The following is a 25947-nucleotide window of genomic DNA, read 5'->3' on the forward strand; positions in this document are numbered from 1 at the left end:
ATGTGATTGTCAAACCACTGCTATATTCCTGAAGTGATGTTAATCGTGTACGTCAACTATACTTCAATGAAAAAAAAATCCACACGTTTCATCTCTATTTCTCAGTTGAACTCTACAGAGCATGTTAACAATTTAAAAATTTCCTGTATTTGTTTTTATACCCCACGTTATTTCTATTTTAGTTCAGATGGATTATTCTTTCTTCTTGTTTAAAGCTACTAGAAGTTTGTTCTATATTGTTGTTTTTCAGAGACTCTATTGTCTGATGTTTTAGTTCTCTCCTAATTCATTATCGCCTCTTAATTTGTCATTTCTTTATCCTATTAAGGTATCTATTAAGATTACCTTATTCTTTTTTCTAACTTTTTTTTTAAAAGATTTTATTTATTTATTTGACAGACAGAGATCACAAGTAAGCAGAGAGGCAGGCAGAGAGAGAGGAGGAAGCAGGCTCCCCGCTGAGCGGAGAGCCTGACTCGGGCCTCAATCCCGGGACACTGGGATCATGACCTGAGCCGAAGGCTGAGGCTTTAACCCACTGAGCCACCCAGGTCTAACTTCTTTTAATGAATCTTTTACTTCACTCACTTTCTTTTATAAAAAAGAAAAGCATTTAAGGCTATGCATATAGTATTAATAATATCCTATACTATTTGATATGTATTGTTATTTCTTAAATGTCATATATAATAGTGAATTTGTCTCATTCTTATTCTGGGTCCCTGAAATAGTGCTTTTAAACCCTTGGACACTCCTTGGTGGTAAGACTCTCTTTCTTATTCGTGAAGGACCACTGGATCATACCCAAGTTTATGCTAAGCAGATGACCTGGATGGGGGCTGTCCATGATGGTAAGACCAACCACACGATTAAAGGATTGTGGCTTTGAGCCCCGTGATATCATCCCGACCTCCCTACCTCTGGGTAGGGAAGCAGGAATGGGAATCGAGTTCATGCACATGATTCAATCAATCTTGCAAATGTAATGAAATTCCAGTAAAAACTGAGCACTGAAGCTCTGGTGAGCATCCCGGTTGCTGAGCCTATCCATTTGCTGTGGGGGTGATGCAACCCGATTCCAAGGGAGAGGGCACAGAATCTCTGTGCTGGAACCTCATGCTAGGTGTTTCTTCACTGACTGGTCTTGATTTGTATCCTTTAGAATAAAACTGTACTAATAAGTATAGCACTTTCCTGAGTTTTGTGAGTCATTTTAGTGAATTACTGAACCTGAAGGAGGTCATAGGAGACCTCTGAATTTGTAGCTAGTTGGTCAGAAGTGCAAGTAACCTAGGGACCCTTAAACTTGAAGCTGACAATGGGCACAAGAGGAGTCTTGTTGGGGACTGTGCCCCACACGCTGGGTGGTTAGCATCAGAATTGCATTGTGGCGCTGTAGTCAATACATTACTTAATATTTCATTTTTTAACACAGGACTATAATTTAATCATTTTGCTCCAGTAATTTGATATTCTTTCCATCTTAAGATGTAAGTCAAACCAGTGACTTGTGGAATGTTCTGGGCTTTTTCTTGTTGCCGCTAAGATAGAGGAACAGAGGTGTAAGCAACCCACCAACATATAATCTAGCGATCATTTCATCAGCCATGACTCTACTCAACCAAGTCACTGGTTTCAACTTCTTTCTGACTATAGCTTTTTTTTTTTTTTTAAACCCTGTGTGTACGGGTGCTAATGTGATGGTGAGAGGTAGAACTACAATTATAGCATATGAGGTTGATCTATAAAATTGCCAATCCAATAAAAAATTATTAATATTCTCTTCTGTGGCCAAAGAAAACCATGTTTGGAAAGTAGATGAAAATCATATTCTATTAAATACCTATTATTCCTCCATGTGCATTTTCAGTGCCTCAGTGAAAGAGTGCTTACATAATTGGTACTTGGTTGAAATGGCAGAAGCCTCCAGAAAGTGGAGGTCTTTCTTGAATGAAAATATGGTTAGAGTGAAAACTTAATGTCTTTTGTGGCAAGCCCTCCTGAAATCAGGCATACTACCATGGCAAGAAGTGCTATAGAGGTGGTCACTAAATGGGGCAAAGGAACCTTTCTGATTAGTCAATATTTCTGAATGGCCCTTTTCTCCACCCTCTTAGTCTGGAGGATTGATTCTGAGATGAATGAGAGCCCACTACCAGACATTCCAAAAGGCAAGAACATATGACTAAAAATCCAAAGGAAAAAATATACCCATGGGTGATCCAGAGAGTGAAGTTGACTAACAAGGGCTTTTAAAATTATGCTTAATGTGTTCAAGAACAAAGACTAAAAATATGGGGGGAAATACACCTACTCTTCTCTGTTGAAGTCAAAGAACTTCAACAGAGAATTGGAATGCATAAAAAAGAAATTGTTATTTTAAGACTAAAAAAGGTGTAACACTTAAAATTAAGACCTCATAAGATGTGTTTAAAAGTAGATGGGGCACCTGGGTGGCTTACTTAAGCGTCTAACTCTTGATTTTGGTCCAGGTCATGATCTCAGGGTCATCGGATCAAGCTCCGTGTCAGGCTCTGCACTCGGTAGTAGGGAGTCTGCTTGGAATTCTCTCTCTCCCTCTGCCCTTCACCTCCCCCTGCCCCACTCATGGGCTCTCTCTCTCAAACAAACAAACAAATACAAATAAATAAATAATAAATAAAAGCAGACTAGACAAGTTTTTGCTAGGATAAGACTGGTAAGTTAGAGAGTATGTTGACAAAAAATATCCAAACTGAAATACAGAAATTTAAAAGAATGGGAAAATTCAGTTCTTAGAGACATGTGGGAATGCAATAAATGGTCTATAATTTGAGGTCAGGGGAAAAAGCAACAGTGAAGAGAGAATAATCGAATTTTCCAAAACTGATGAAACGTATCAAGCTAAGATTCAAAGACCTCTGTGAACCCCAAGCACAATAAATATAAAGACAACCACAACAGGGCACAACGTAAACTGCTGAAAATCAAATAAAAGAGAAATTCATAAAAATAGCTGGGGTTTGGGAGGGGAATACACTGCTTTCAAAGGAGCAACAATAGCACTTAGAACTGATTTCTCAGACAAAATGATAGAAGCCAAAGACAATGGAACACAACTTTAAAAATGCTGAAATAAAATTTTCCTAAATTAGAATTCTATACCCAGGGAAAATAACACTTCTAAAATGAAAGGAGACAAAACTCATCAAAATGTATATATTAAATATGTGCAACTTTTTTGTATGTCAACTTTTCCTCAACAAAGCTTTAAACATTTCAAAGGAGAATAAATATATTTCTCAGCCAACAAAAACCAGAAGATCCATCACTAGGAATCATGAACTAAAACAAAAAGGAGTTCTTCAAGCAGAAGAAAATAATCCCACAGGGAAACATAGGATTTCAGGAAGAAATATGGAGGAACAAAAAGGGCAAAAATGTAGGTAAATATAAATAAATATTGACATATAAATTAATAATGAGTTGTGGGGACTAAGACATGTGTAAAATACATAGGGATAGTAACACAAAATATGGAAGGCTGTTAATGGGGTTAAAGTGTTCTGAGATTAGCACCTTTGGAGAAGTAGCAAAAAGTGGTAATTTTTATACGACAGTGACAAGTTTGGGAGGCATGTTGTTATTTCCAAGGTAACCACTAAAAGAAGAGCTGCATAATGCATGACAAGCTAGTAAGGAGAAAAAAATGGAATAATTAAGTTTCCTTTCTATTATGTCTCAGATAATTTAGACACTTTCAATAGCAAATTATTCAAGACTCTCAATCTGTGAAACAGTTGAGTTCCTACTAGTGTTGGTATAACTAAATGCCGACTGCCATGTAATCTAATTTTTTTTTGGTATTTGCTTTATATTTTTAAAAAATATTCCAGGTTTTGGGGTGCCTGGGTGGCTCAGTGGGTTAAGCCTCTGCCTTCAGCTCAGGTCATGATCTCAAGGTCCTGGGATTGAGCCCCGCATCAGGACCTCTGCTCAGCAGGGAGCCTGTTTCCCGCTCTCTCTCTGCCTGCCGCTCTGCCTACTTGTGATCTCTGACTCTGTCAAATAAATAAATAAATAAAAATATTTAAAAAAAATTAAAAAAAATTCCAGGTTTTAAAAGATTTTATTTATTTGAGAGAGAACAAGATAGAGCGAGCAGGAGCAGGGCAAAGAAAGAGGGAGAAGCAGACTCCCTGCTGAGCAGGGAGAACAATGCAGGACTAGATCCTAGGACTCTAGGATCATGACCTGAGCTGAAGGCAGACACTTAACCAACTGAACCACCCAGGCGCCCCACAGTGTTGTTTTTATAAAAGAGAAACTTCACAGACTCAGACAAAAAGCACACATAAAATTTTACTAAATATTTTATTTGAACATGTTCAAGCTTAACTTTGTAGCCACTTTTACTTGTTATCACTGAAATCTAACAAACCTCCTTGGAATTTATTTGCCAGTAGAAAGGATGAATCAGAATGTTCAAGACATTCTAAAATTTTGAAGAAGAACCACGCATCCCACTGATCACCATGTATGCCTCCCAAATGCCGCTCTTCCACAGTCCGAGTCCCCGGTACTTCTTTCAATGCTGGGATTGTTGATCACTCTAATCCCATATTTCCTTCCTCTTTTCTCTTGATCCCTCACCTACATATGTCCACAAAGGACTTAGTGCATGGAAAGTTCTGGGTAGTTTTGTAAGAATTTCTGGTTTGTAGTCCATTAGTTTCTTACTGTCCCCAAAGAGTCATGCCCTCTGGTCCCAGGCAAAGCCGACAGAAGTCAACTGGATAGAAATGGATGCCCCTCGGTCATTCTATGGAATTCCACCCTCTAAGCTGAAATTGGGGTTGGGTTGATTCCAGGCAAATCAATTACAGAAGTGGGGACTTGCTTGGTGCCAGCACAAACTTAACTTATTTACTACTTTGGTAGTAAATAAAACAAGTCATTCAACATAAACTGAAAATTGAGGGTGTAAATGAAGCAGTGGTGACAGAAAGGGATTCTTGGAGATGGTCAGTGTCTCCTTGGTTTGAACTTCAGGGCCACACTGTTGATGCAAAACCTCTGACCACTAGGCCCAGGTCCATCAGGAAACACATGGCCAAGGTGGGCTTCGCACTGCAAAGGAGAGAAGCCTCTGTCATTTCTCCACTGAGACAAAGTTCTTTATGTGAAACTAGACAGGTGAACCCCACATGACCGCCCCAGTCCGGTGTCTGTGTGGGGAAAAGTCCATCCCTGCAGCATGCACGTAGGAAAGCAAAGAATGCAGGGGCGCCTGGTGGCTCAGTCAGTTGAGTGCCCAACTCGGTTCTGGCTCAGGTCATGATCACACGGGTCCCAAGACCAAGTCCCACGTCGGCTCCCCACTCAGGGGGGAGTCTGCTTGGGATTCTTTCCCTCTTTCCCTCTCTCCACTCTCACTGTCAGGCGAGTGTACATTCTCTCTCTCAGATAAATAAATACATCTTTAAAAAAAAGTGAGAGAATGCAAGGCACGGTAGCGGTAAATAGCTATCAGTGAGAACACGAGCAAGGTATTTAACTTAGGCCTTGATTTATTCATCTATAAAATGGGAACTAACAATTACACTACTTAATAAAGCAGTTGTGATGATTCCTTGATACGATGCATGTAAAGCATTAATACAATTCCTAGGCTAGAACTGGGAGAGGCTACCTCACAGTGGCTCCGGAAGGTTCTTTCTCTTCCCGACAGTGCCCAGAATCACGGAGAGAGGGGTCAGAAGCAGCAAGCGCAGAAACCCGGCGTGTTGGAGTGACAAAGGTACTCCCATGTTTTAATCACATAGGCTCTCTGTGGCGCCTGGGCTGGGGCAGCACCGGGAAAAACCAAACAGACGAAACAACACAAAAAACCCCCACCTGCTTGCACACAACCTCGGTGCGAGTTAATCCTAACGAGGTGTCCACACGCCTCAGGATGCTCGCGTCCCTTTCATCAGAGCCAGACGCCCCGTGTGCCTCAGAAAACGCAGGCCACCCGGAGCCGGAGCAGTACTTGCGGTCGGAACTGTGGAAGACATTCGGACCCTGCAGCTGCCGAGACGTGATTAACACACAAAGAGCATTTTATGCCCCAGCTCCTTTTTCCACCCAGCAGGGTCTGCTCCCCTGTCTCCTCTGCCAGATCTCCAGGCCAGTCACAGCAGCGGTCCGTTCATGGGAACTGTGTCCACTGCACTTTCACGACCAAACACGTCTCACCGTCGTCAAAGGACCTCTTGTTCCTTTGATGCTGAAGGCTTCTCTCTCCATGTCTGACAGGGACCGAGAAACACTAGGGTCTTTGTGACCTGTGATGCATGTTAGGAAACCCAGATCAAATCCAAGGGCTCCACACGTAGGAAAGGGGGAAACGGAAATGTGACATTTGTGGTCACAGGAGGGCATGAAGGTCTGGGCCCAGCAGCGGGAGGCCTGATGAAACGCCCCCTGTCAGCAGCGGGCCCTTCGGGCTACCTGCCTGCCTGCGGGGATTCCAAAGCTGCCTCTGCCTTTTCTTAGCTGGGCGACACTGGGCAAGCTCTGTACCCGCTCCAGGCCTCATCTGTAGCACGGGGCTGAAAGGACCCATGTTAGGGAGATGTCTTGAGGATTTACAGAGATATTCTGTGGGCACAAGGTAAGTGCCCGTGAACGTGCACAATGATCATTAGTCAAGAAGCCGGGGCATCTGAGCCAGTCGCGGCAGTGCAGGGACCCTTCCGGGCAAGTCCCACAGGAACTCAGGATGCTGAGGTGGGAGAGGGCCAGGGGGGCCGATGGGAGGAGCCGGAGAGCAACAAGCGAATCCACTCGCCACAGACCTACTCTCCAAGTGCTCTGAAGGGGAGCTCCCTTAAAAGGCACTAGGAAAATAGAGTGAAAGCTTTTTAATGGCAGGGAGACAGTTCTTTCTCTAAGGAAGACTGAGAGAAATGCATTGTAAACTCTGCAAAAACAAAAACAACCCCCCCCCCCAAAAAAACTCCAAAAAGCTGGGCAAAGAGAAGGAAAAGTAGCAAATACTCAAATCCAGAGGCTAAGAACACAGAAGGAAGCCTGATTTAGAGCACAAACCCCAGCAGAAAGTCTAGTGTGATGCAGTCATTCTCAAACATTTTCATCTCAAGACTGCTGTACACTAAAAAAATTACTGAGGACTTCTTTCCTTTACATGAATTATGTAGATCAATGCTTAACAAATTAGAAATTATAACAGAATTTAAAAATATTTCCATGTTGTTATTTTAAAAAAATAATAAATTCATTACCTGGTAAATTATTTTTTTCAAAACGAAGAGTTGCATTGTTTTACAATTCTGCAAATCTCTGTAACGCCTAGCTTAAAAAAGAAAAGACAACTGACTCTTCATATGTGCTTCTGCATTCAGTCTGTTGCAATCTTATTTTGATTCAAGTATAGAAAGAGGACGTGGCCTCACGGGCACCCACTTAGAAAAGAGAGGGCCTTGTAGATCCCCTAGAAAGGTCCCAGGAACTCCCGGGGTCCTCAGACCAGGATTTTAGAACTTGGAGGAGTAAGGGCCTTGACTTCTGAAAGGCTGGGGCATGACTCCAGGCTCTGATACATCCGTGTGACCTGGGCAAGTTATTTAATCTTTTAAAGCCTCAGTGCACTAATGGATAGAACATTAATGGCCTTATTACCTTCCAAGTCTGCTCAGAGGATTACCTGACAAACTTTCTAGGTATAGTGCACTTAGCAGTGTCAGACGTATGGTATGTAAGTCAGTAGCTACATTTTTTAAAAAAATCATTACTATTAATAACAGATATCCATGGAATTTGAGCAGCCATGGGTCCAATTTTTTTGGAACCTTTTTGAAAGAGTTCAAAACTATTCATCTGAGCCACCCTAGCCCAGGGAAAAACATTTTAAGTATCTTTTAATCACAGCCTTTCCACCCCTTAATGTTACATGTAGCTAGTGATGATTAAAGGCATTTTGATGGAGAATTATGAATATAATAAATTTTTTAATGAATGAATCTAAGACTAATAAAAACTCATCTAAAATGTTTATGGGAAACAATAAATCTTTATTAATGCAATGTACAGAATATGGAGATTTTACCAGGTAATATGAGAGGCCCATTATACACAATTTAAGAGTGGAGATCTAACTTTAAGGCCAGTTTGAAGTTCCAATATAAATATTTAAATGATTAGCAGATTATAAGGATCTCCCTTGAAAAACTAAAACCATACTGCATCATCTCTTTTCAGATACACTTAAAGGTATTTTTTTAGTTTTGCTTTTTTGTTACGTGTTTTTGTGTTATGTGTTTGTATGTTTGTTCTATGGTTATTTGCTTTGGTTTTGCTTCATTTCTGGAAATTCCACAGCCCCTGAACCAACAACAGAGGCACCTGGTGAGACCTGACACCTCTAACGTCTTAGAAGAATTTCCATTCATTTGGAGGAATGGGAACACAGAAGAAGTTTCTCACCGATATTACTTGGTTTTTTATAACATGTGGGACAGCCGGGGGTTATGTAAAAGGCAAGGAACATCATCAGGCTCTCAGATCCCCTCTATTCTAAAGACAGGCAGGAGCATGAAAGATGTGGACCCACAGTCGATTTTAATAAATACTTCCAGAGCTGGTATACAGGGGTGGGGGGGGGGAGAAGAAAGGGGGAACACAGGAAGCAGGGGCAAAGCCACATGATTCCAAGGTTAGTAAAGCAACAGTCTGGAGTTCCCAGGGGAGTGATGACATCCTACGAGTGTTCCTGCCCTGAAACCTTGGCTCAGAGGCCTCTAGTGTGGAGAGGAGGCGTGTCTCCAGGAACACGCACCACGATGGTCGTGTTGTGAAGGCAGCATCGTTGTGGGCAGCAGGGGCCCTAACAGCCCAGAGACAGTGGTCCCACATCTATTAGACTCTTGGTTGACCAACTTTTCGCCTCATTTTGACTCTACCTATACAAGCATTTGTAGGGATGTTTATTTTTTTTCTCCACCCCTGCTTGCTATTATTAAGGCTGGACACTGGGGATGGGTGGGGTGGGGGGTGGGAAATGAGAGGCAAAACAGAAAAATATTCCCAAGACTACCCTCTTGAATGGGAAGCATGCTCAGGAATATAATCTCCACTTACAGATTCTCATTAACTGGCACATACTCACAAGAATTCCTCATTATCAAAGACTGATTCATACAGATGGCCCAAAGAAGGCTCTCCCTCTAAGAATTGTTGCTCTCGTGTACTGAGTGCTTGGCATGTGCCAGGACCGGCCCGGGTGCTTCTGCACGTGCTACCTCAGAACTTGGCTGATCCTCTCAACAGCTTGCTGAAGTCAGTGCCGCTGCCATGCTGCCACGTTCCAGGTGAGGAAATCAAGGCATGGACCGGTTAAGAGACTTGCCCAAGGTCACACAGCAATGGGGCCAGGTACACCCAAGCACCCTAGCCACTCTACTATATTGTCTGTCCTATAAACAAATGCATCTTTAAGAAGAGTTTGTTCTGGAACATAGAAGATTCTTATAAATATCTTATGTCTCCCAGTCTCAGAGCAGCAGCAGTAGCAGCAGGAAAATGGAATAGAAACTTATACCACAGTCCCTAAGAAAAGAAAATAGAAACTTTTCAACTGAAACTAAATGATTAAAAATGAAACACATAAGGCTGGTGAACTGGCAGCTCAGTATACGGGTCTTTAGACGACTTTTGGAGAATCGGCTGTTCTTCTGTTAGTCTTGACTGCTTCACTATCTCAGTGACCTGCGGATGGTCACTCAATTTCCTTACTTTGGACTAGCCTTGTGCTAATACAGTAGCCACTGGTCACATGTGGGCTTTTGGGTTCAAATTAGTTAAAATTAGGTAAAATTAAAGATTCATCTTCAAGCAACATTTTGAGTGCTCAAGAGCCACATGTGGCTACCATATTGGATAGAGCAGATATAGAACATTTCCATGATCATAGACATTTCCACTGGACAGAGCTTTGTGCTCTGGTCTCAGGTCCCACCCTGCTCCAACATTCTGTGATTCCATGACTGGCCGCTGTGGTGAGGGGATGGTGGGCACTGGGTAGGAAAAGGTCTCAACTTTGCCAGTGTAGAAACCAGAACACCAACGATGTGGAAAAATGAAGAATGCTAAGTAGAAGGATGCTCTTACAAGAATGACTTCTCATCTTCTGTTTTCACAGTCCAAAGATAGGAAAGAACATCTGTCTGGTTACCACAGTGTGACAAGGCAGTCCTTTACATCTTCACATTGTACGCCTTTTTTTGACAAAAAGCAGCTTGGCCATCTCAAGGTCCTGTTTCTCCTCCTTAACAGAACCAAAGGCCAAGGAATAGCTAATGTCTCAGAAATATGTGTCCCACATTTTACTATGTTAAGATTAAGCTGCTTCTCTTAGTTTTCCCCAGGCCATCCTGGGTCAACAGCTATCTTAGATGTCTCCACACCAGCCACTGATACAGTGAATGAATCTGAGCAAAGACCTGCCCTTCCTTAGGCACGAGGGGAAATCAATCCTAATTGTTCCCCATCCTTGCAGGTGGGGTCTGGTTTTCCAAATTCGGCCTCCATTAGCGGCCAGCAGCCCAAGAAAGCCCGGTTTGCTCAAAGCCCAGAGGACATAATGAAGCACTGCCTAATGGAAGATTCACAGAGCTGGCTTGATTTATATTTTATTCTAAACCGATTTAGAGTTGATGCAGAAGAAAGGAAAATTATCTTTGAAGTTCTGAAAACAGGACTTCAAAGATGTTTTCCTTTCTTCTTCATCGAATCTACTTTTTTTAGACTGTTTCCTGCATGTCTAAACAAAAAAGCCTTTGTTGAAAGATTTCAGATCCTGATTGACTTAAAAGAGGCTTTGAAATCAAGGGACAATTAAATTTACTTTTAGCTATATAGAAGAGGGCACGGTATTCACTACTGTCAAGCACTGTGGGGAATCTATCCTCATAAAATTCTACATTTCCCAAATTAAATTATAAACCCATTTTCCCTCAGAGAGATATAGTTTTAATCACAGGGCCAAGCAAATACAATTATGGTTTAGATTTCTTTAAATACTTTCCCAGGAAAATATTCTAATAGCATTATCTTAAGGTGCTTATGAAGTTTTATTTGTTTGCTATTTCTCAGGGAAACAGGAAGAAAGAATATAGGCTAAGAAGTCTCAACTGCTCTAAATGCTGGAAATAATCAAGAGGGGCAAGTACTTTATAGAAATAGCTCTCCTTAGAGCAGCCATGCCAAATGAGGAGGGCAATTAAAAATAACACGGGTGTGTATTTATCCAAGGCTTCGAATGAGACAGAGCTGTAAGAAATCTGGAGGTCTCTTCTCCAGTACCTCTCTTGAGCCTTACCTGAAGAGTGGGCTGTCACAGCATACACAGTGATACATTCCTGACTCCTTGTTATTCAGATAGGCTCCACTGAAAGGCTGAAAGTAAATTAGACAGATCAGGTGTAGGCTTCTCATAACACCAGCAGGAGATTATACAGCAGATTTAAATCCAAGATTCGGTCCCCAAATAAAGGAATTTTTGTACTAATTTGACAAAGTCCAAATATCACTGGAGAGGAAATTATAACCCGCCCAATGAAGCAGCCTTGCAGGCTTATCACAACCTGGCCTTTATGGGGCCAAAAATTCAAATTATGACATTAATAATGCTTTGCATTTATATAGCACCTTTCATCCAAGAACATCAAAGTCCATGGAAAAGTGAGAGAACACTCCTCTGGATTGCATAAAATTTCAGTCCTCATCTCAAAGGAGTTAATACAATAGGAATCCAGTCCACTGTCTAAAACACTGTGAAATCTCCAATTAAAGATAGAATATAAATACATAAAACGGATAGCTCTGTGGGCTCATGGTTGTGCCTTTAACGTGCCTCACATCATGCTGTTTAGGACACGACATAGTTAATAAATGTTTAAATAATGAGTTAGATTATCCCAGTACTGAAGCTACTACTTAGATGAAATTATCTCATTAACTGTGGCTTAAAGAGTTTGTAAGTTTTCAAAGGTCTCCCCAAAAAACACAGGAGACTTGAAGCAATGAATCTGCCAAGTCAGTACCTTTCAAAATGCTATTTTGAAAACTGGATTTCATTGTTTTTTTTTTAAGATTTATTTTATTTTATTTATTTGACAGACAGAGATCACAAGTAGGCAGAGAGGCAGGCAGAGAGAGAGAGAGGGGGAAGCAGGCTCCCCACCGAGCAGAGAGCCCGACGAGGGGCTTGATCCCAGGACCCTGAGATCATGACCTGAGCTGAAGGCAGAGGCTTTAACCCACTGAGCCACCCAGGTGCCCTAGATTTCATTGTTTAAAAAAAAAAAAAAAAAAGAAAGAAAGAAACAGAGACCTTCTTGCCCAATTCCTTCTGTTAAAGTAAATTAAAAGGAAAAAAAAAAAAAAACCCTCAACAGCAACAAACCTCTGATACAAGCCAAGCACGGAAGATCCACGACCTGCTGGCAAGCCCTATCCCATTTTAGGGGATGAAAGAGAAGCCAAGGCACAGAATGGGTCACCAAGTCACAGAACTGACTTAAGGAATGAGCTGGACTCTTCTGACCTTTCTAGATTTCCCAACTCAACAGATTCACAGGTTAAACATTCACATTCCCTGTGGTAGTATTAACAGCACATTTTCAGTGAGCCGTATAATGGACAATTTCAAAATAACCCACTGAGCCTACCATCGGGGCACACTTGGACGTTTTCCCTCTTTAAAGACTCTAAACTTAGCTGCAGAAATCTGAACAGTGTAAGCTGGTCTTTTTATGGCTTGTTCCCTTGATGGCGCCTCCCAACCTTGGCACAAATCGGCATCCACCACAAAGTTCCACCAGTTCCCAGGTGGGAACCTGGGCTAACGGGACTCATGTGTCAAAGGGCTACCCGTCCTGAAGCTGGTCTGGAAAGTCTACTCCTAGGATGCAGACAGTCTGACAAAATTCAAAATATAATTTGGTCATTGCAGGGGGCGGACGGACAGAGGAAGTAACAGGCAACAGGTATCACAGTAAAAAAATAAATAAATAAAAAGGAATCCTTAGCTGAGGAATTTCATGAAGTGACATCTTTTCACGGCCTCTTAATTTCCCAATGTCTCCCTCCTCCTCCCTCAGTTCTGTGGAAGTCCTGTCATTTGTTTAGAGCCAAACTCAACTTCTATCTCAATTGTTCATTCTCATATTTACTTGAAAACCTAGTACGTACCCAGTGCTGGTCTGGGAGCTAATGTTACAGAGGTGGGGGGAGAAACCAGAAGTGAACTGGCCAGCACCTTAATTTTAGACTTCTCAGCCTCCAGAACCGTGAGAAATATATGTATGTATTTATACATAAACATCTGCTGTTTAAGCCCTTCCGTCGGGCTATAGTGGCCCAAAGGCAGTCTGTCTGGACCAATGGGGCTTCTCCCTCCTCTGACCCAGTCAGTACAACGTGCCTGCTGGAAACAGATGGCACACTCAAAGAGGTGATTTGCAGATAATTTCATACAGAACGATTTACAAAGGTGGGGACAGGACCAACAGAAACCAGCAAGGGAGGACGAAGCACTGGGAGGGCCAGGGGCTCTGAGAACACCCACCTATGAGGCCCGTGGGACAAAGAGAGGGGCAGTTACCAGAGCCTGTGGGCCGGCAGGAGCTACAGCCTGCACTAGAGGACCCTGGGTCCCGATTTCCCTGCCGTGTCCTCTGACCATGCTAACATCATCCTCTGGCCAAGCTCGAGCAGTAGCCAGAGGGAAGGGGGCATGTTATTATTCCCGGAGCCCAGAGCAGAGCGAAGCATGTGGAGAGCAGAGCGAAGCATGTGGAGAGCAGATCTGTGGGGTGCACAGAGGAAGGCCTGCAGGAAACCTGCCTTCTACCAATATGTGACTTTGAGCTGTTGCGCAGCGAGGCTGTAAACCCTTCGTGGCGTCTAGCAGAGTGCACGTGCTGCCTGACCAAAACATGCGCAACTGAACTCTCAAGTTTGAGTTACCAAATAGAAAACTGAGATGTGTTACTCCCCTTATGTTAGCCAGGCTTACGGTGGGTTCGGCACCATTCTAGAAAGTTACATGTGGACATGGACCAACTGAAAGGGATTATAACATTACTTAAAATAACGGATGATGCTCATTCTGTAAGACGGCAAACGCGCAGAGTACACTGCACCATCTGTTTGAGAATCCCACAGACTTATTCTCCTCAACATCTGTCAGCTCATCTCCAGGCTCTGTACATATACCAAACCCCGCCGGGTTGTGTCCCTGGGAAGGGGCTGGTTTAAATCTGCTGGGGGTACTCCGTGTACTGCACACGGAGCCTCACACGTGGCCCCCAACCACCTGCGGTAGTGACTGTGTCTCTTTCCCTATGAAGCGTCATGAAAATCCAACCCACAGGAGGTTTGGAAAAATACCAGTACTTAGCAAGAATCTGGGGGATCTGCCGGCCTAACGACGTTAGCATCAGAGAAGTTGAGGGTGCGCCGTGATGACAGGGCCACGCGCACACGGTCTGAACTTTGCGGGGACTGCGAAAGCAAAGAGAAATTCTCTACAGCTTTGCAAAACCGCTGTGGCCCACTGCCTGGGGCCCGCTTCACGAAGCAGAATGTCTAGTAACAACGTTCAGCGGCTCCATTCCAACGGTTATATTTAGGTCTAAGACAGATGACTTGTGAAGAAGCTGTGCTAGGAAAACAGAACTATAATGAGGAACCACTCAGGGCAATTCCCTCTAGAAAGGAACGAAAGGAAGAAAGGGGCGGACGTGCTGCTCAGGATGATGTCTTGAACGGCGTTTAAGGCGTTTAAATATCGTTTGCGCCTCCCAGCCCGCCCTCACTCAGTATTCACAGAAACGTCCTCTCTGAGCGCCGGCTCTAGCAGGGCACCACGCGCGGTGCCAGAGCCGTCCCTGCAACGGCAAGTGCTCTGAAGGGAAAGTGCTGGGAAAAGCAAGCCCAGCTCGGGGCCAAGAAAAGGCTTCCCTGAGCCCATGGGATTGGGACTGAGGGCTGAAAGGAAGGTCTGAGTGAACGGGGTGAGGTGAGAGGAGAGAAGAAGGACACAGGGGTGAGGGCCTTAGGGAGAAGGGAGCCCAGGGCGTTTGAGAGCTGAAAGAAGGGCAGCGTGCTCCAAGTGTGGGGAAGAAAAAGAAAAACAGCCAGACTGAGGATAGGAGCAGAAGGCAGGGGCAGAGCCTGCAGGGCCTAATAAGCCATTGGTAAACTTTCTTCTTTACCTTGGAAGTGTGGGAAGCCCCTGAGGGATTGTTAGCAGTGGGGGGATGTGGCTGGATTTGTGTTTTTTAGATCTCTTCTGCCTTTTTTTTCTAAGATTTTACTTTCGTGACCCAGAAAGAGAGAGAGAAAGAGAGAGCAAGAGCGCACAGGGCACAAAACGGGGGAGCCCAGGATCCCGGGATCATGACCTGAGCCAAAGGCAAACACCTCACCCCTGAACTGCCTGAGTCACCCAGGGGCCCCTCCTTGGTCACCTTGTAGAGAGCGGCAGCCGCAATAGTGGAGGCTGCACATGCCGTTCCCCCAGCGAGAGGGGAGAGGAGCAGAGCAGCTGGAGGGTTACGGAGGAGGCAGAAGAGGCATCGGGGTCTCCTACAAGCGATGGAGCCCGGTGCCTGAGAGGGAGACTGGGAGGGCCAGAGTGGAGGAGGGGAAGCAGGGGAGTGGGCTTCTGCAGCTGCATCTATCCCAACCCGCCCTCCGGTCCCCCCCAAGCCCCCCCAGCCACGACACTATCATCGGGGAGCTTACCGGTTCGGTCCCTTTTTCTCGAGTGACATAGAACTGCTCTGGAGTCAGCTTCCTCCGCCATTCGCCCTTGCTGAGGGACGGCTCATGCTTCGTGAGAGAACCTGTGTTGTTCAAGAGGAATTTTTTTTTTTTTTTTTTAAAGATTTTATTTATTTATTTGACAGAGAGAGATCACAAGTAGACAAAGAGGCAGGCGGAGAGGGAGAGAGGGAAGCAGGCTCCCTGCCAAGCAAAGAGCCCGATGCGGGACTCGATCCCAGGACCCTGAGATCATGACCTGAGCCGAAGGCAGCGGCTTAATCCACTGAGCCACCCAGGCGCCCTCAAGAGGAATTTTTAAAAATTAAAACAAAAAGGCGCAGTGACGCTTTTTCTTTAGCTTCTCTCCTGACATGCATGGCCATGGGCAGCACAAGGCCGCGCCCTTCTCTCCCAGTTCACAGGGGCCGGAAAGCTCCAGTACAAAATGCTTCAATGGACTCATTAGTTTCACAAGAGAGAAGCAGCAAACAGGCAGTTTTCCGGTCCCGCTGGGGCCCAGAAGCTAAAGAGGCGGTTGAAATATGGAATAATGCAGACTAAATTCCCCTCAGGTTCCCTTCTAGTACTCCGCTCAGAGGAGTATTTCCTGTCGGGATACGGCTGGGAGAAGCTGAGTGATGGAGAGGAAAGAACCCTGAGCTAGTGGGTTATTAAACTCTTCTCCTTGGCCGGTTTAGAAAAATCTCTCTGATTTTGTTTGTCGACGGAGGTCTTTATTAAAAAATCTTCTTGTGTGGAACAAAGGAGAGACTCCTAGAGCCAATGCCCCTAGAAGGAAATGGGGACCGACCAGAATCTATTCCAATGCCTCCATCTTACTCCCCTTACCCCAGTGAGTGTGAACAAGCAACTGGGACAATACTCTTTTTAGCCAAAGGGGAGTGGGAAGCCTGACTTATAGAATCAATGTTTCAAATCATCCAACACTAAAAATTGGAAAGGATTTTATAATCTGTCCACCTCGACTTACAAATGAGAAAATAAGAGGGCTGGAGGCTTAGTAAGCTGATCACAGCAACAAAGATGAAAGGTTAGACACTTGTGGTATTACCATGAAATATGAAACGTGTCTGAAAAATCGTATTTGAAATTCATTTTTGGTTACCAAGAGGAGGTCCTAAATTATCTTTTAGGTAAGAAAAAACTTCTCTCTTCGCTGCTAGCTCATAATACTATACAATATGGTATGTTCAGTATTGTATATTATTGATTGCTGATGGTTGTTTATATTTTATTAAAAGGTTTTTAATCTGTTAACTATATTAAAAGTTGTCCTTTCTTAAGGACTTTTTACAAGGCTACAGGAATTTCCTGTTTACTCTAGAAATACACCTCTGAAATTGCCTATGAAAATATAGCTCAGGTACACACAATTTTTCTGGAACTCATTTCTTGGGGAGCAAAGCAAAATGCATTTATGTGACAATTATTACTGCTCAGTCCCTTTCAGAGGTACCAGGCAGAATGCCAAGTAATAAATGGACAAGGAATGATAAATCTTTTATTTTTATTTGAAGGTTTTATTTATTTATTTGAAAGAGAGAGCCAGAGAACACAAGGTGGGGGAGGGGAATGGCAGAGGGAGCAGGAGAAGCAGGCTCCCCGCCAAGCAGAGAGCCCAACTTGGGACTCCATCTCAGGACCCTGGGATCATGACCTGAGCCAAAGGCAGACGCTTAACCTACTGAGCTACCCAGGTGCCTGGTATGATAAACCTAAAAAATCTTTATAATCACTAAAATAATAACTAAGTCAAGTAAGAATCATTAGGGGATTCTACAACCCTGGGTGGGAGACTGTTGAAGAATGGAAGAGTTACACGTTTTCAAAATATTATTAATTGCAAAGGAAGAAAAGGTACCTTTACAATGAAAAATGAACAAGTCATCACCTTAACCAAGTAAGCCACATTAGCATCACCAACAGTGGGGCAAGCCAACATCGTGTGCCTCCGTGTGTGACGCACTGAAGACAAGCACCCCCTGTCCTGCACCCCTGCATTGCAGCCATTCTGAGGACATTCTGAGCCCACTGAGGACTTCTCAGTAAAACCTAGAACACGGCGTCCTTCTCTCTCATTTCTCCGTAGTATTGACACTTGACATTTTCCTGTGGTAGCTTTTATTTCCCTTGGCTTCCATGGCACCCAATACTCTTGTCTTTCCTGTTATTCCTTGTCAGCATCCTTCCTCAGCCCCACTCCCTCTAGCCATCCCCGAATACTGGTGTTCTTCAGATGAAACTATTGCCCTAGGCTTGCTTCTATCACCACACCAAGTGATGTGCCCCGAGTGATGTTATCCAATGAGTAGCTTACAGTACCATCCACATGGTAAGATTCCCTAATCTCTTTTACCCTCCATTCTAGATCTCTACAGAATTCCAGATCCATTTATAAACATACCTGGATATCTCAACGAGGATGTCCCATTTCAAACACCACATACAGAAGGACTTCGTGTACCTCTCCTGCCCCAACCCAAATCTGCCCCTCCTCTCACGTGTTCTAGCTCACTGACCCCACGCTTCAAGCCAGAATGCCAGACCATCAACACATGACTCTTCCCTTTTCCTTGCACCAAGCCATGTTGGTTCTACCTCCTAAGTAACTCCAGGATCTGCTCCTTCTTACCCCTCTGACACTACCATGGATCAGGCCACCATTATTCTCTCCAGTATTGACGATCACAAAAGTCTAATTTGTATGCTCTCCCCTATTTGCACCACTTCTTTTTTCTCACTGCCCCAAACTGTTCAGTGCTGTCACACTGAGATGAGAAAATATGCCATGTGAATACCTAGGAGAGGAGAATGTAGGCAAGAGAAAAAAACTAGTTGGGGGTGCTTGGTGTGTTTGGTGAGTAGCAGGAAGGCCAGGGGGAATGGGTGGAGTGAGCAGGAAAGTCAGTAGAATTCACAGCAGAAAGCTAATGGGAAGGGGGCAGACCAACGAGAATCTTGAAGGCTACGCTTTTACTCTGAGTGAGTGTAGAAGTCATTGGAAGGCAAGCAGAGGAATGACATGACCTACTGTATTTAAAAGGATTACTGGCTGATACACTAAAAGAAGTTGAAGGAGGACAAAGGTTGCAGCAGGGCACCCAGGACAGAGGACATTTTAATAACATGGTTGAGAGATGGAAGAGTCCCACATCAGGGTGGTGGCCATAGTCAGAGGGGTTACACACCAGACGTATTCTGCTAGCAGAGCTGGGGGATTTGCTGACGTACAAGAAAGAACACGGTCAAGGGGCACTACTACTCCAAGTTTCTTGGTCTGAGCAGTAGAAGCTGGGGAAGCCTACGGGAGGAACAGGTTTGGAGCCTTGTTAGTAAAAATTCAGTATTTTTAAAATTCAATATTCGGTTCAGTATTATTCAAATGGAGATATCAAGTAGGCAGTTGGATATATAGATTTAGAAACTGGGGAGAAGTCCAAGGTGGAAATGTAAATCTGGGACTCCTCGGCGTTAGTGTTATTTAAAGCCATGAGCCTGGAAGATTCCCAAGTCAGTGACTGTTGAGAGAACAGAGAGGCCCACATGCTGGACTTGGAGACACTCCAAGATACACAGGTTGAGGAGATGGGGACAAGCAGACAGAGAGGTAGGAAGGAAACTGCAAGAATGTGGTGTCCTGGACAGAGATGACTAATAAGTAGCTATTGGGTTTAGCAATGTGGTGGTCAGCGGTGGCCTGAAAAAGCAGTTTAGGTGGAGGAGAGAGAGAGTGTGTGTGTATGTGTTTGTATGTGTGCGTGACTCTGACTGCAACAGATTTGATATAGAATAGGAGGAAGGAAAGGAGACAGTGCAAAGAGGTAAGTCCTTTCAGGAGTTCTGGAGGTAGCTGGAAGGGGAAGTGAGGTCAAGGGCATTTTTTCGGATGAGAAAGTTCACAGTATTCTAGTACGCTGTTGGGAATGATCCCGCGAAGAGGATAAATTGATCATTTAGGAGAAAAAGGCGAGAGCTGTGAAGCTGTTCTTGAGCTTGACCTTGGGTAGATGAAATATGGGAGCCCAGTTAAATTGTGAAAATTTTATTGACTGTATAAGTCTGAGATAACTATTCAAGGTAACAATAAAAGAGTTTTACAAAGCAATGCCAGCTTAACCACGAACTGAGTGGTGGAAACACTGTGAAATCGTTTCTGGCTGGGTTATCAGGAAAAGGTGTTTTTACTGTTTTAACAGCAAGTGGGAGGGGCACCTGGGTGGCTCAGTGGGTCAGACTCTGGATCTCAGCTCAGGTCTCAGTTGCAGGGTGGTGAGATCAAGCCCTGCTTTGGGCTCCACGACAAGTAGGATTAGAACTGGTTTTAATGGATGTAACTATGTGTTGAATCATAAGGGAAATGGAAGGCATTCCATTTTAGGAAGTTTAAAAGACAGAGAGATGTGTGTATATTTTGTAAGCCTTCAACAAAGGGCAAGATCTAAAATTTGGCCAGTGCCAATGTGTCGGCATGACCTAACTGGGATTGGTCACACAAAGGCCACCTCAAACAGTGGAAAAACAATGAAGGCAAGAGCAAGATTTGCAAATAGGATATGATTCCTCCTCCCAGAATCTACCTGGTCTTGAGGGGAATGTGTGTAACCTGAACCCTGGCTATCAGTGACATCTGTTAAGGAAAAGGAGTAATAGAGGACCGTGATAAAACACTTTCTTTACCCTTCGAGTGCCTGTCCTGCCATGCCGCTCTTGGCTTTGGCAAAGATCTTGCATTATTTCTACGGATTTCTAAGAGGAAAACTGACTCTTGGTACTAAGATTGGAAATTATAATCTGGAAAGCTGCTATTATCTTCCCTTCTCCTTTTGGGGAAAAAGTAGAATGGATTAGAGAGGAAAAAAAAGGGATTGTCTCCTGGAAGCCTGGTCCTTAGTGTCTTTCCACATGCAGTACAATAGTTGACACCAGGGTGTGGGAATTCAAGAAGGGGGAAATTCAGCAGGACTCCCACACTTCAGCTTTAACCTAAAGTCTGAGTCCCAGATGAACCCCAGCTCCCTTTCCAATTGTTCTGTATTTTACTACATGTATTAGACTGACTACTTGTTTTTGATACCCCCCCTTCTCTTTTTTTTAGCTTAAAATTTAAAACTAATATTTAAATTGTTAGATGGAAGAATCACTCCTTCCTTTAGATCAGAAAGTACATTTCTCATGGCTCCACTAATCCTCATCAGTACGTACCTTTTACACGATGTGTATGAAAGGCTTCATAGGTGGGTAACAATGTCCAGACTAGTTGCTCTTGGAGCACCAATTATGCAAATTTAACTATAAATCTGTCAGCCTGGAAGACTCTGTCAAGAGAAGAGAAACTGGGGCGCCTGGGTGGCTCAGTGGGTTAAAGCCTCTGCCTTCAGCTCAGGTCATGATCTCAGGGTCCTGGGATCGAGCCCCACATCGGGCTCTCTGCTCAGCAGGGAGCCTGCTTCCCCCCTCCTTTCTCTCTGCCTGCCTCTCTGCATACTTGTGATCTCTCTCTGTCAAATAAATAAATAAAATCTTAAAAAAAAAAAAAGAGAAGAGAAACTCTGCCTTGATAGCAAAATGACCAGTGGTCAGCTAGGGGCTCTCGGGTCAGCGTATATGTGGTCTGCATTTACAGAGGGTTCTGTAACCACAGTGTTATGGGTTGAACTGTGTCCTCCCAAAATTCATATGTTGAAGTCCCAATGCTCAGTACTTCAGAATGCAACTATATTTGGTGACATGGCCTTTAGAGAGGTAAGTAAGGTCAAACGAGGTCACATGGGTGGGTCCTAATCTATATGGCTATTTTTTGGAGACGGGGCCTTTGAAGAGAGGATTATGTTAGCATGAGGGTGTAAGGATGGGCCCAATCTGACCAGTATCCTTATATGAAGAAGAAGAGACTCTAGTGGTGCGTGAGCAGAGAAACGGCCAACTGCAAACCAGACAGAATGCAGGAGAAACCAACCCTGCTGATACTTTGATCTTGAACTTCCAGCCTCCAGAATGATGAGAAAAAAATGTCTGTGTTTCAACCTTTTAGCCTGTGGTATTTTGTTGTGGCTGTTCCAGCCGACTAATATACTATGCTTTAGGAAACAACTAAATTCTGAAGGAAAATTACATTATGCGTAAATTCTGATGGTTTTACCAATCAACAATTTGGTACCTGTACATATAACATACAACGAGTGAGAATTTAGACATGAGTAAGGTCACTTGGCCACCAGTGGCCAGAGAGCGCTCAGCATTGGTCTTTGCATTCTTTTGTGTACAATTGGGGTGTTTTCCGTCCTCAGCCCACATCACCTGTACCTTGAGTTGGTCCTTTTGGGGCAGGATGTCTTCCAGATTTCCTCTGTATCCTCTTGCTATCTTCACTATGAAAAGACTTGGTTGCTCTCGCTATTGTACTGGACAGCTATACAGCTTTTCTTTGAACTATGTTTTGATAAACTCAGATTCTTTTGGGTTCCTTTCTCTCTTTATGCTGTGATTAGCATAGTTTGTCTGTCTTCTTGGTCATATATTTCCTGAGGTGGGCTTACATATTCTCTCATCTTTAAAGAACACCCTCTCGGGGCGCCTGGGTGGCTCATTTGGAGAAGCGTCTGCCTTTAGCTCAGGTCACAATCCCAGGGTCCCAGGATCAAGCCCTGCATCAGGCTCCCTGCTCAGTGGGAAGCCTGCTTCTCCCTCTCTCACTCCCCCTGCTTGTATTCCCTCTCTCACTGTCTCTCTCTCCATCAAATAAATACACAAAATCTTAAAGAATACCCTCTCTTGGTCATATGGTCACCTAGATGCTATACTGCCAAGTGTCACAAACAAACAAGCCTTGTTTCAATAAATACTTGTTGAGACTAAGGGAATCTATTACAACTGGTACAGAGAGAATCCCCAGCCCACTCTAATTTGCAGACTAGTTTTCTTTCCCAACTCAATGACTGAACTGGTTTAAGCAATGCTCAGGATGGTTTCCTAGCAGAGTATTTCTAGAGTGTTTTCCTGAAAAAACAGTTTTCTCCATGATACTTCTTACTTACTTTCCTTTTTCGGTCTCAACTGAGAGACTTTGCTCTGGTCAGTCTCAACAACAAAATCACAGAGGTTATGCCTCTTGCATATCAGGAATCTTAGCGCTGTAGAACTGTCCTCCCTTATTATCAACATCTTCTCGTTTCTCTCTCAACCTTCCCTAAGTCTATAACATAGGCTAAATGTAGCTACACTTTTGTTCTTTCCATTTATTTATGTAATTATAATTAACATTTATTGTGTGCTTACTAAATGCCAATCATTGTGATGAAGCATTTTAATTTTTTTTCATTTATTCTGTACAACCCTACTATTATCATTATCCTTATTCTATAGAAGAAAAAAAACCAGGTTTAAGCTTACCAAGTTCAGGACGTGCTCAAAGACATATAGCCAGGAAGTGGTACTATCAACACCAAAGCCCTTAGCCACCAAACTATTACCTATCTATAATTTTTAATGGGTGCCTAATGGTTTGCTGAATTGAACTTTTCTGGTTTACTCAAGTATTCCTTAACTGATAGACATTTGGGTTATAGCCAGTTTCTGGTTCTTAAGAGTGGTGCTGTTAAAAACATCTTTGTACACATAGCTTTGTTCTTTTGAATTATTTCCTTAGAATAAGGAAGGGAGACACCCTGCCGGGAGGAGGTGTCTTATAAGTTACACAGCTCCTGTTACGTATTAGAGTCTGGCCGAATTTTAAATGCTGCTGAAGAACTTAAGTTCCTAAGGCAATTCATTAGGATTTTTCTGACAACACCAGTACAAACATAAAGGACAAGCTTCCACTGAAACCACTGTCCTATAAAGGTGAATGAGGAGAGCTCCAGCCCACAAGTATGATGTTTCCTTTGCCTGTGGTTCTCAGAAACAAAACAAAACAAACAATGCTTAAAAAAAAAAAAAGAAAAAAAAACAATGCTTGACACCTGGTAGGTATGCAACAAATATCATCAGGTTGGCTGGCTAGGACACCAAGAGGTGCTGAAGGCCATGACTGGAAGTTATGTTGGATCAGCCACTCCTACACACTGCCTGTGCTTTTATTTATTTAAAAATACATTTTGAAAACTTCAGGGGATGAAAAGAATTCTAAGTTGACTGGATACATTTTCAGAGAAGATAGGTATCTTTAAATTTCTTCAATGGACGCATAACAATCAGATTCAGAGATGGGACAGCTGGGCAGTTGCCCATGAAGCCAATGCACAGGGAACACTAAATTATCCTGAAATGTATCTGAAATATAGTGCCATTGACACAGGTGTCTGTCTACAGGCGACTCCATACTAAAAGGTGAAACGCAAATGTAATCCACCATAGGAGCCAAAGGCATTTCGAAGAAACACACACACACTTTTCCCTGTCTCTGCCACTGACGAACAAAGACTATCAGTCTAAAAGGGAACGAGTTAATAGTCCACACGTCTCCCTGGGGCCGGGACACACACATAGAAACGTAAGGGCAGGAAGCAAATCAACAGGAATCCAAAGCCTGAACTGCTTGCTTCTCACCTGGGAAAAGAAGCACGCAGAATTTAAGAGGGATACAGTGTTAAGAGACCAAGGGCCATCACAGGAGGGAGCGCACGGTGTCGGGCCGCTGCCCTAACCACCGCGATTATTCGCCTGGAGTCCGGGTATAAACACCAGGGGCTCCTGAGCCCGACATTTTACAGGGGATGGAAGTCAGTGACAACCACCCACACCCCTCTAAATGTACAACCCACCGTCCTGGACTGCAAGGAGGGGCGGGCACGGGCATACCACGAAGTTTCTAGAGAAGGAAGCGCCAGGTGCGGAACCAGCGCTCGGGCCCGCTAGTCCAGGCAGGTGAAGTAAAATCGAAAGCCCGGAGGCGGCGGAGGGGCTTGTGCGGTCTGCGTCCTACCTGGGTCCTCGGGATCGGCCCCCGAGCCACCGCTGCCGGCTAGGCCCCTCACGGCCCGCAGGGGCGCCCCTCGAAAGGGCAAACCCCAGAGCGCACGGAGCAGGAGCGCCATGACGCCGCGCGTGGGGGCCCCGCAGAGCGGACGCACGCCGTCCCCGCGCGCCCCGCCTCCCTCCCCGCGCGCCCCGCCTCCCTCCCCGCGCGCCCCGCCTCCGCTCCCCGCCTACCCTTGCCTCTCCTCCTGCTTCTCTCCTCCCACTGCTTCTAGGATCCCTGCCTCCCCTCTCCTAAGTCCTGCCACCACCCAGCTCCTCCTACCCCTTTCCCGCGCCTACCCCTACGGGCCTCCGCTTGACCCTCCCTAGCCCCTCTCCCTTGTCCACCTGTGTGCTCTGGCGTGCCTACCACCTCCCCAGGCTTCTCCCTCGGCCCTTCCCTCCACCACCCCTCCCCACTCCGTTTCCCACCCCCCCAGCCCAAACACTGATCTGTTTTACTTTGTTAGCAGTTGGTAGAATTGTATGTATCGTAGAACTATAGATTATTTTTGCATTTTCTTGAGGTACATATAAACGGAATCTTTGTTCATGCTGAGTAGTATTCCATTTATGGATATACCAAATGTATGTATCTAGTCATCTATTGATCGACATGTTTATTATTTCCAATTTTCCCTTATTAGAAATAAAGCTACTAGGAACATTCCTGTACAAATCTTTGTATGCATATGTGCTTCCTTTTCTCTTGGGTAAATAGTATTATCAAAGATGTCACAGCTCTGCAATGTTAAGTAATCAACCTCATTTTGGATGATTCCGTGGCGTAATTTTTCCAGTGTTTGCATGCCATGTCCTAAAGTTGTATGTGTAGAATTCATATTAAAATAGTGGGATTACTTTAAGCATGCTGTGTGCTTGGGATTGGAGTGGCAGAGATCACTTACCTGAGCCATACATTTTGTTTAGAGCTAGAAGGTACCTGCAAGATCATTTGCTCACCTACTTTATGTGCTTCATGGGGAGATGGGGCCAGTGTAGCTAGTGGTTTATCAACATCACACAACCAACCAGTATGCAGGAATCAGGATCAGAAGTGTGGCTTCCCAAAGCCAGGGCAACACTATTTTTTTACAGAGATAAATGGAAGTGTCACCAAGCGGAAGACAAGAAGAGAAGTCAGAAGGACGTTCT

At 44.1% G+C, this 25947-nt stretch overlaps 1 protein-coding gene across 1 annotated transcript; it reads right to left on the minus strand.

Annotated features, from left to right (window-relative positions):
• Positions 1 to 4350: 4350 nt before the first annotated feature.
• On the minus strand, positions 4351 to 24877 carry LOC111155602 (methionine sulfoxide reductase B2). The gene is made up of 5 exons (XM_022515865.1): positions 24758 to 24877; positions 15796 to 15896; positions 11363 to 11439; positions 5878 to 6025; positions 4351 to 5109 (listed from the first exon to the last, which is right to left on the minus strand). Exons 1-5 carry the CDS (start codon positions 24867 to 24869, stop codon positions 5005 to 5007), a joined length of 543 nt encoding a protein of 180 aa, XP_022371573.1. The 5' UTR covers positions 24870 to 24877; the 3' UTR covers positions 4351 to 5004.
• Between the last annotated feature and the right edge of the window lie 1070 nt (positions 24878 to 25947).

Source organism: Enhydra lutris, unplaced genomic scaffold (genome assembly GCF_002288905.1).
Source record: "Enhydra lutris kenyoni isolate GAN:26980312 unplaced genomic scaffold, ASM228890v2 scaffoldscaffold42, whole genome shotgun sequence".
Taxonomy (NCBI): domain Eukaryota; kingdom Metazoa; phylum Chordata; class Mammalia; order Carnivora; family Mustelidae; genus Enhydra; species Enhydra lutris.

Coding starts and splice junctions, on each gene's coding strand:
- LOC111155602 (XM_022515865.1), bottom strand. CDS start 24,869: ATGGCGCTCCTGCTCCGTGCGCTCTGGGGTTTGCCCTTTCGAGGGGCG. Junction 11,440..15,795: donor GAGAAAAAGGGACCGAACCG/GTAAGCTCCCCG, acceptor ATTTACTTTCAG/CCTTTCAGTGGAGCCTATCT. Junction 5,110..5,877: donor CCGAGGTTGTGTGCAAGCAG/GTGGGGGTTTTT, acceptor TCTCCTTTGCAG/TGCGAAGCCCACCTTGGCCA.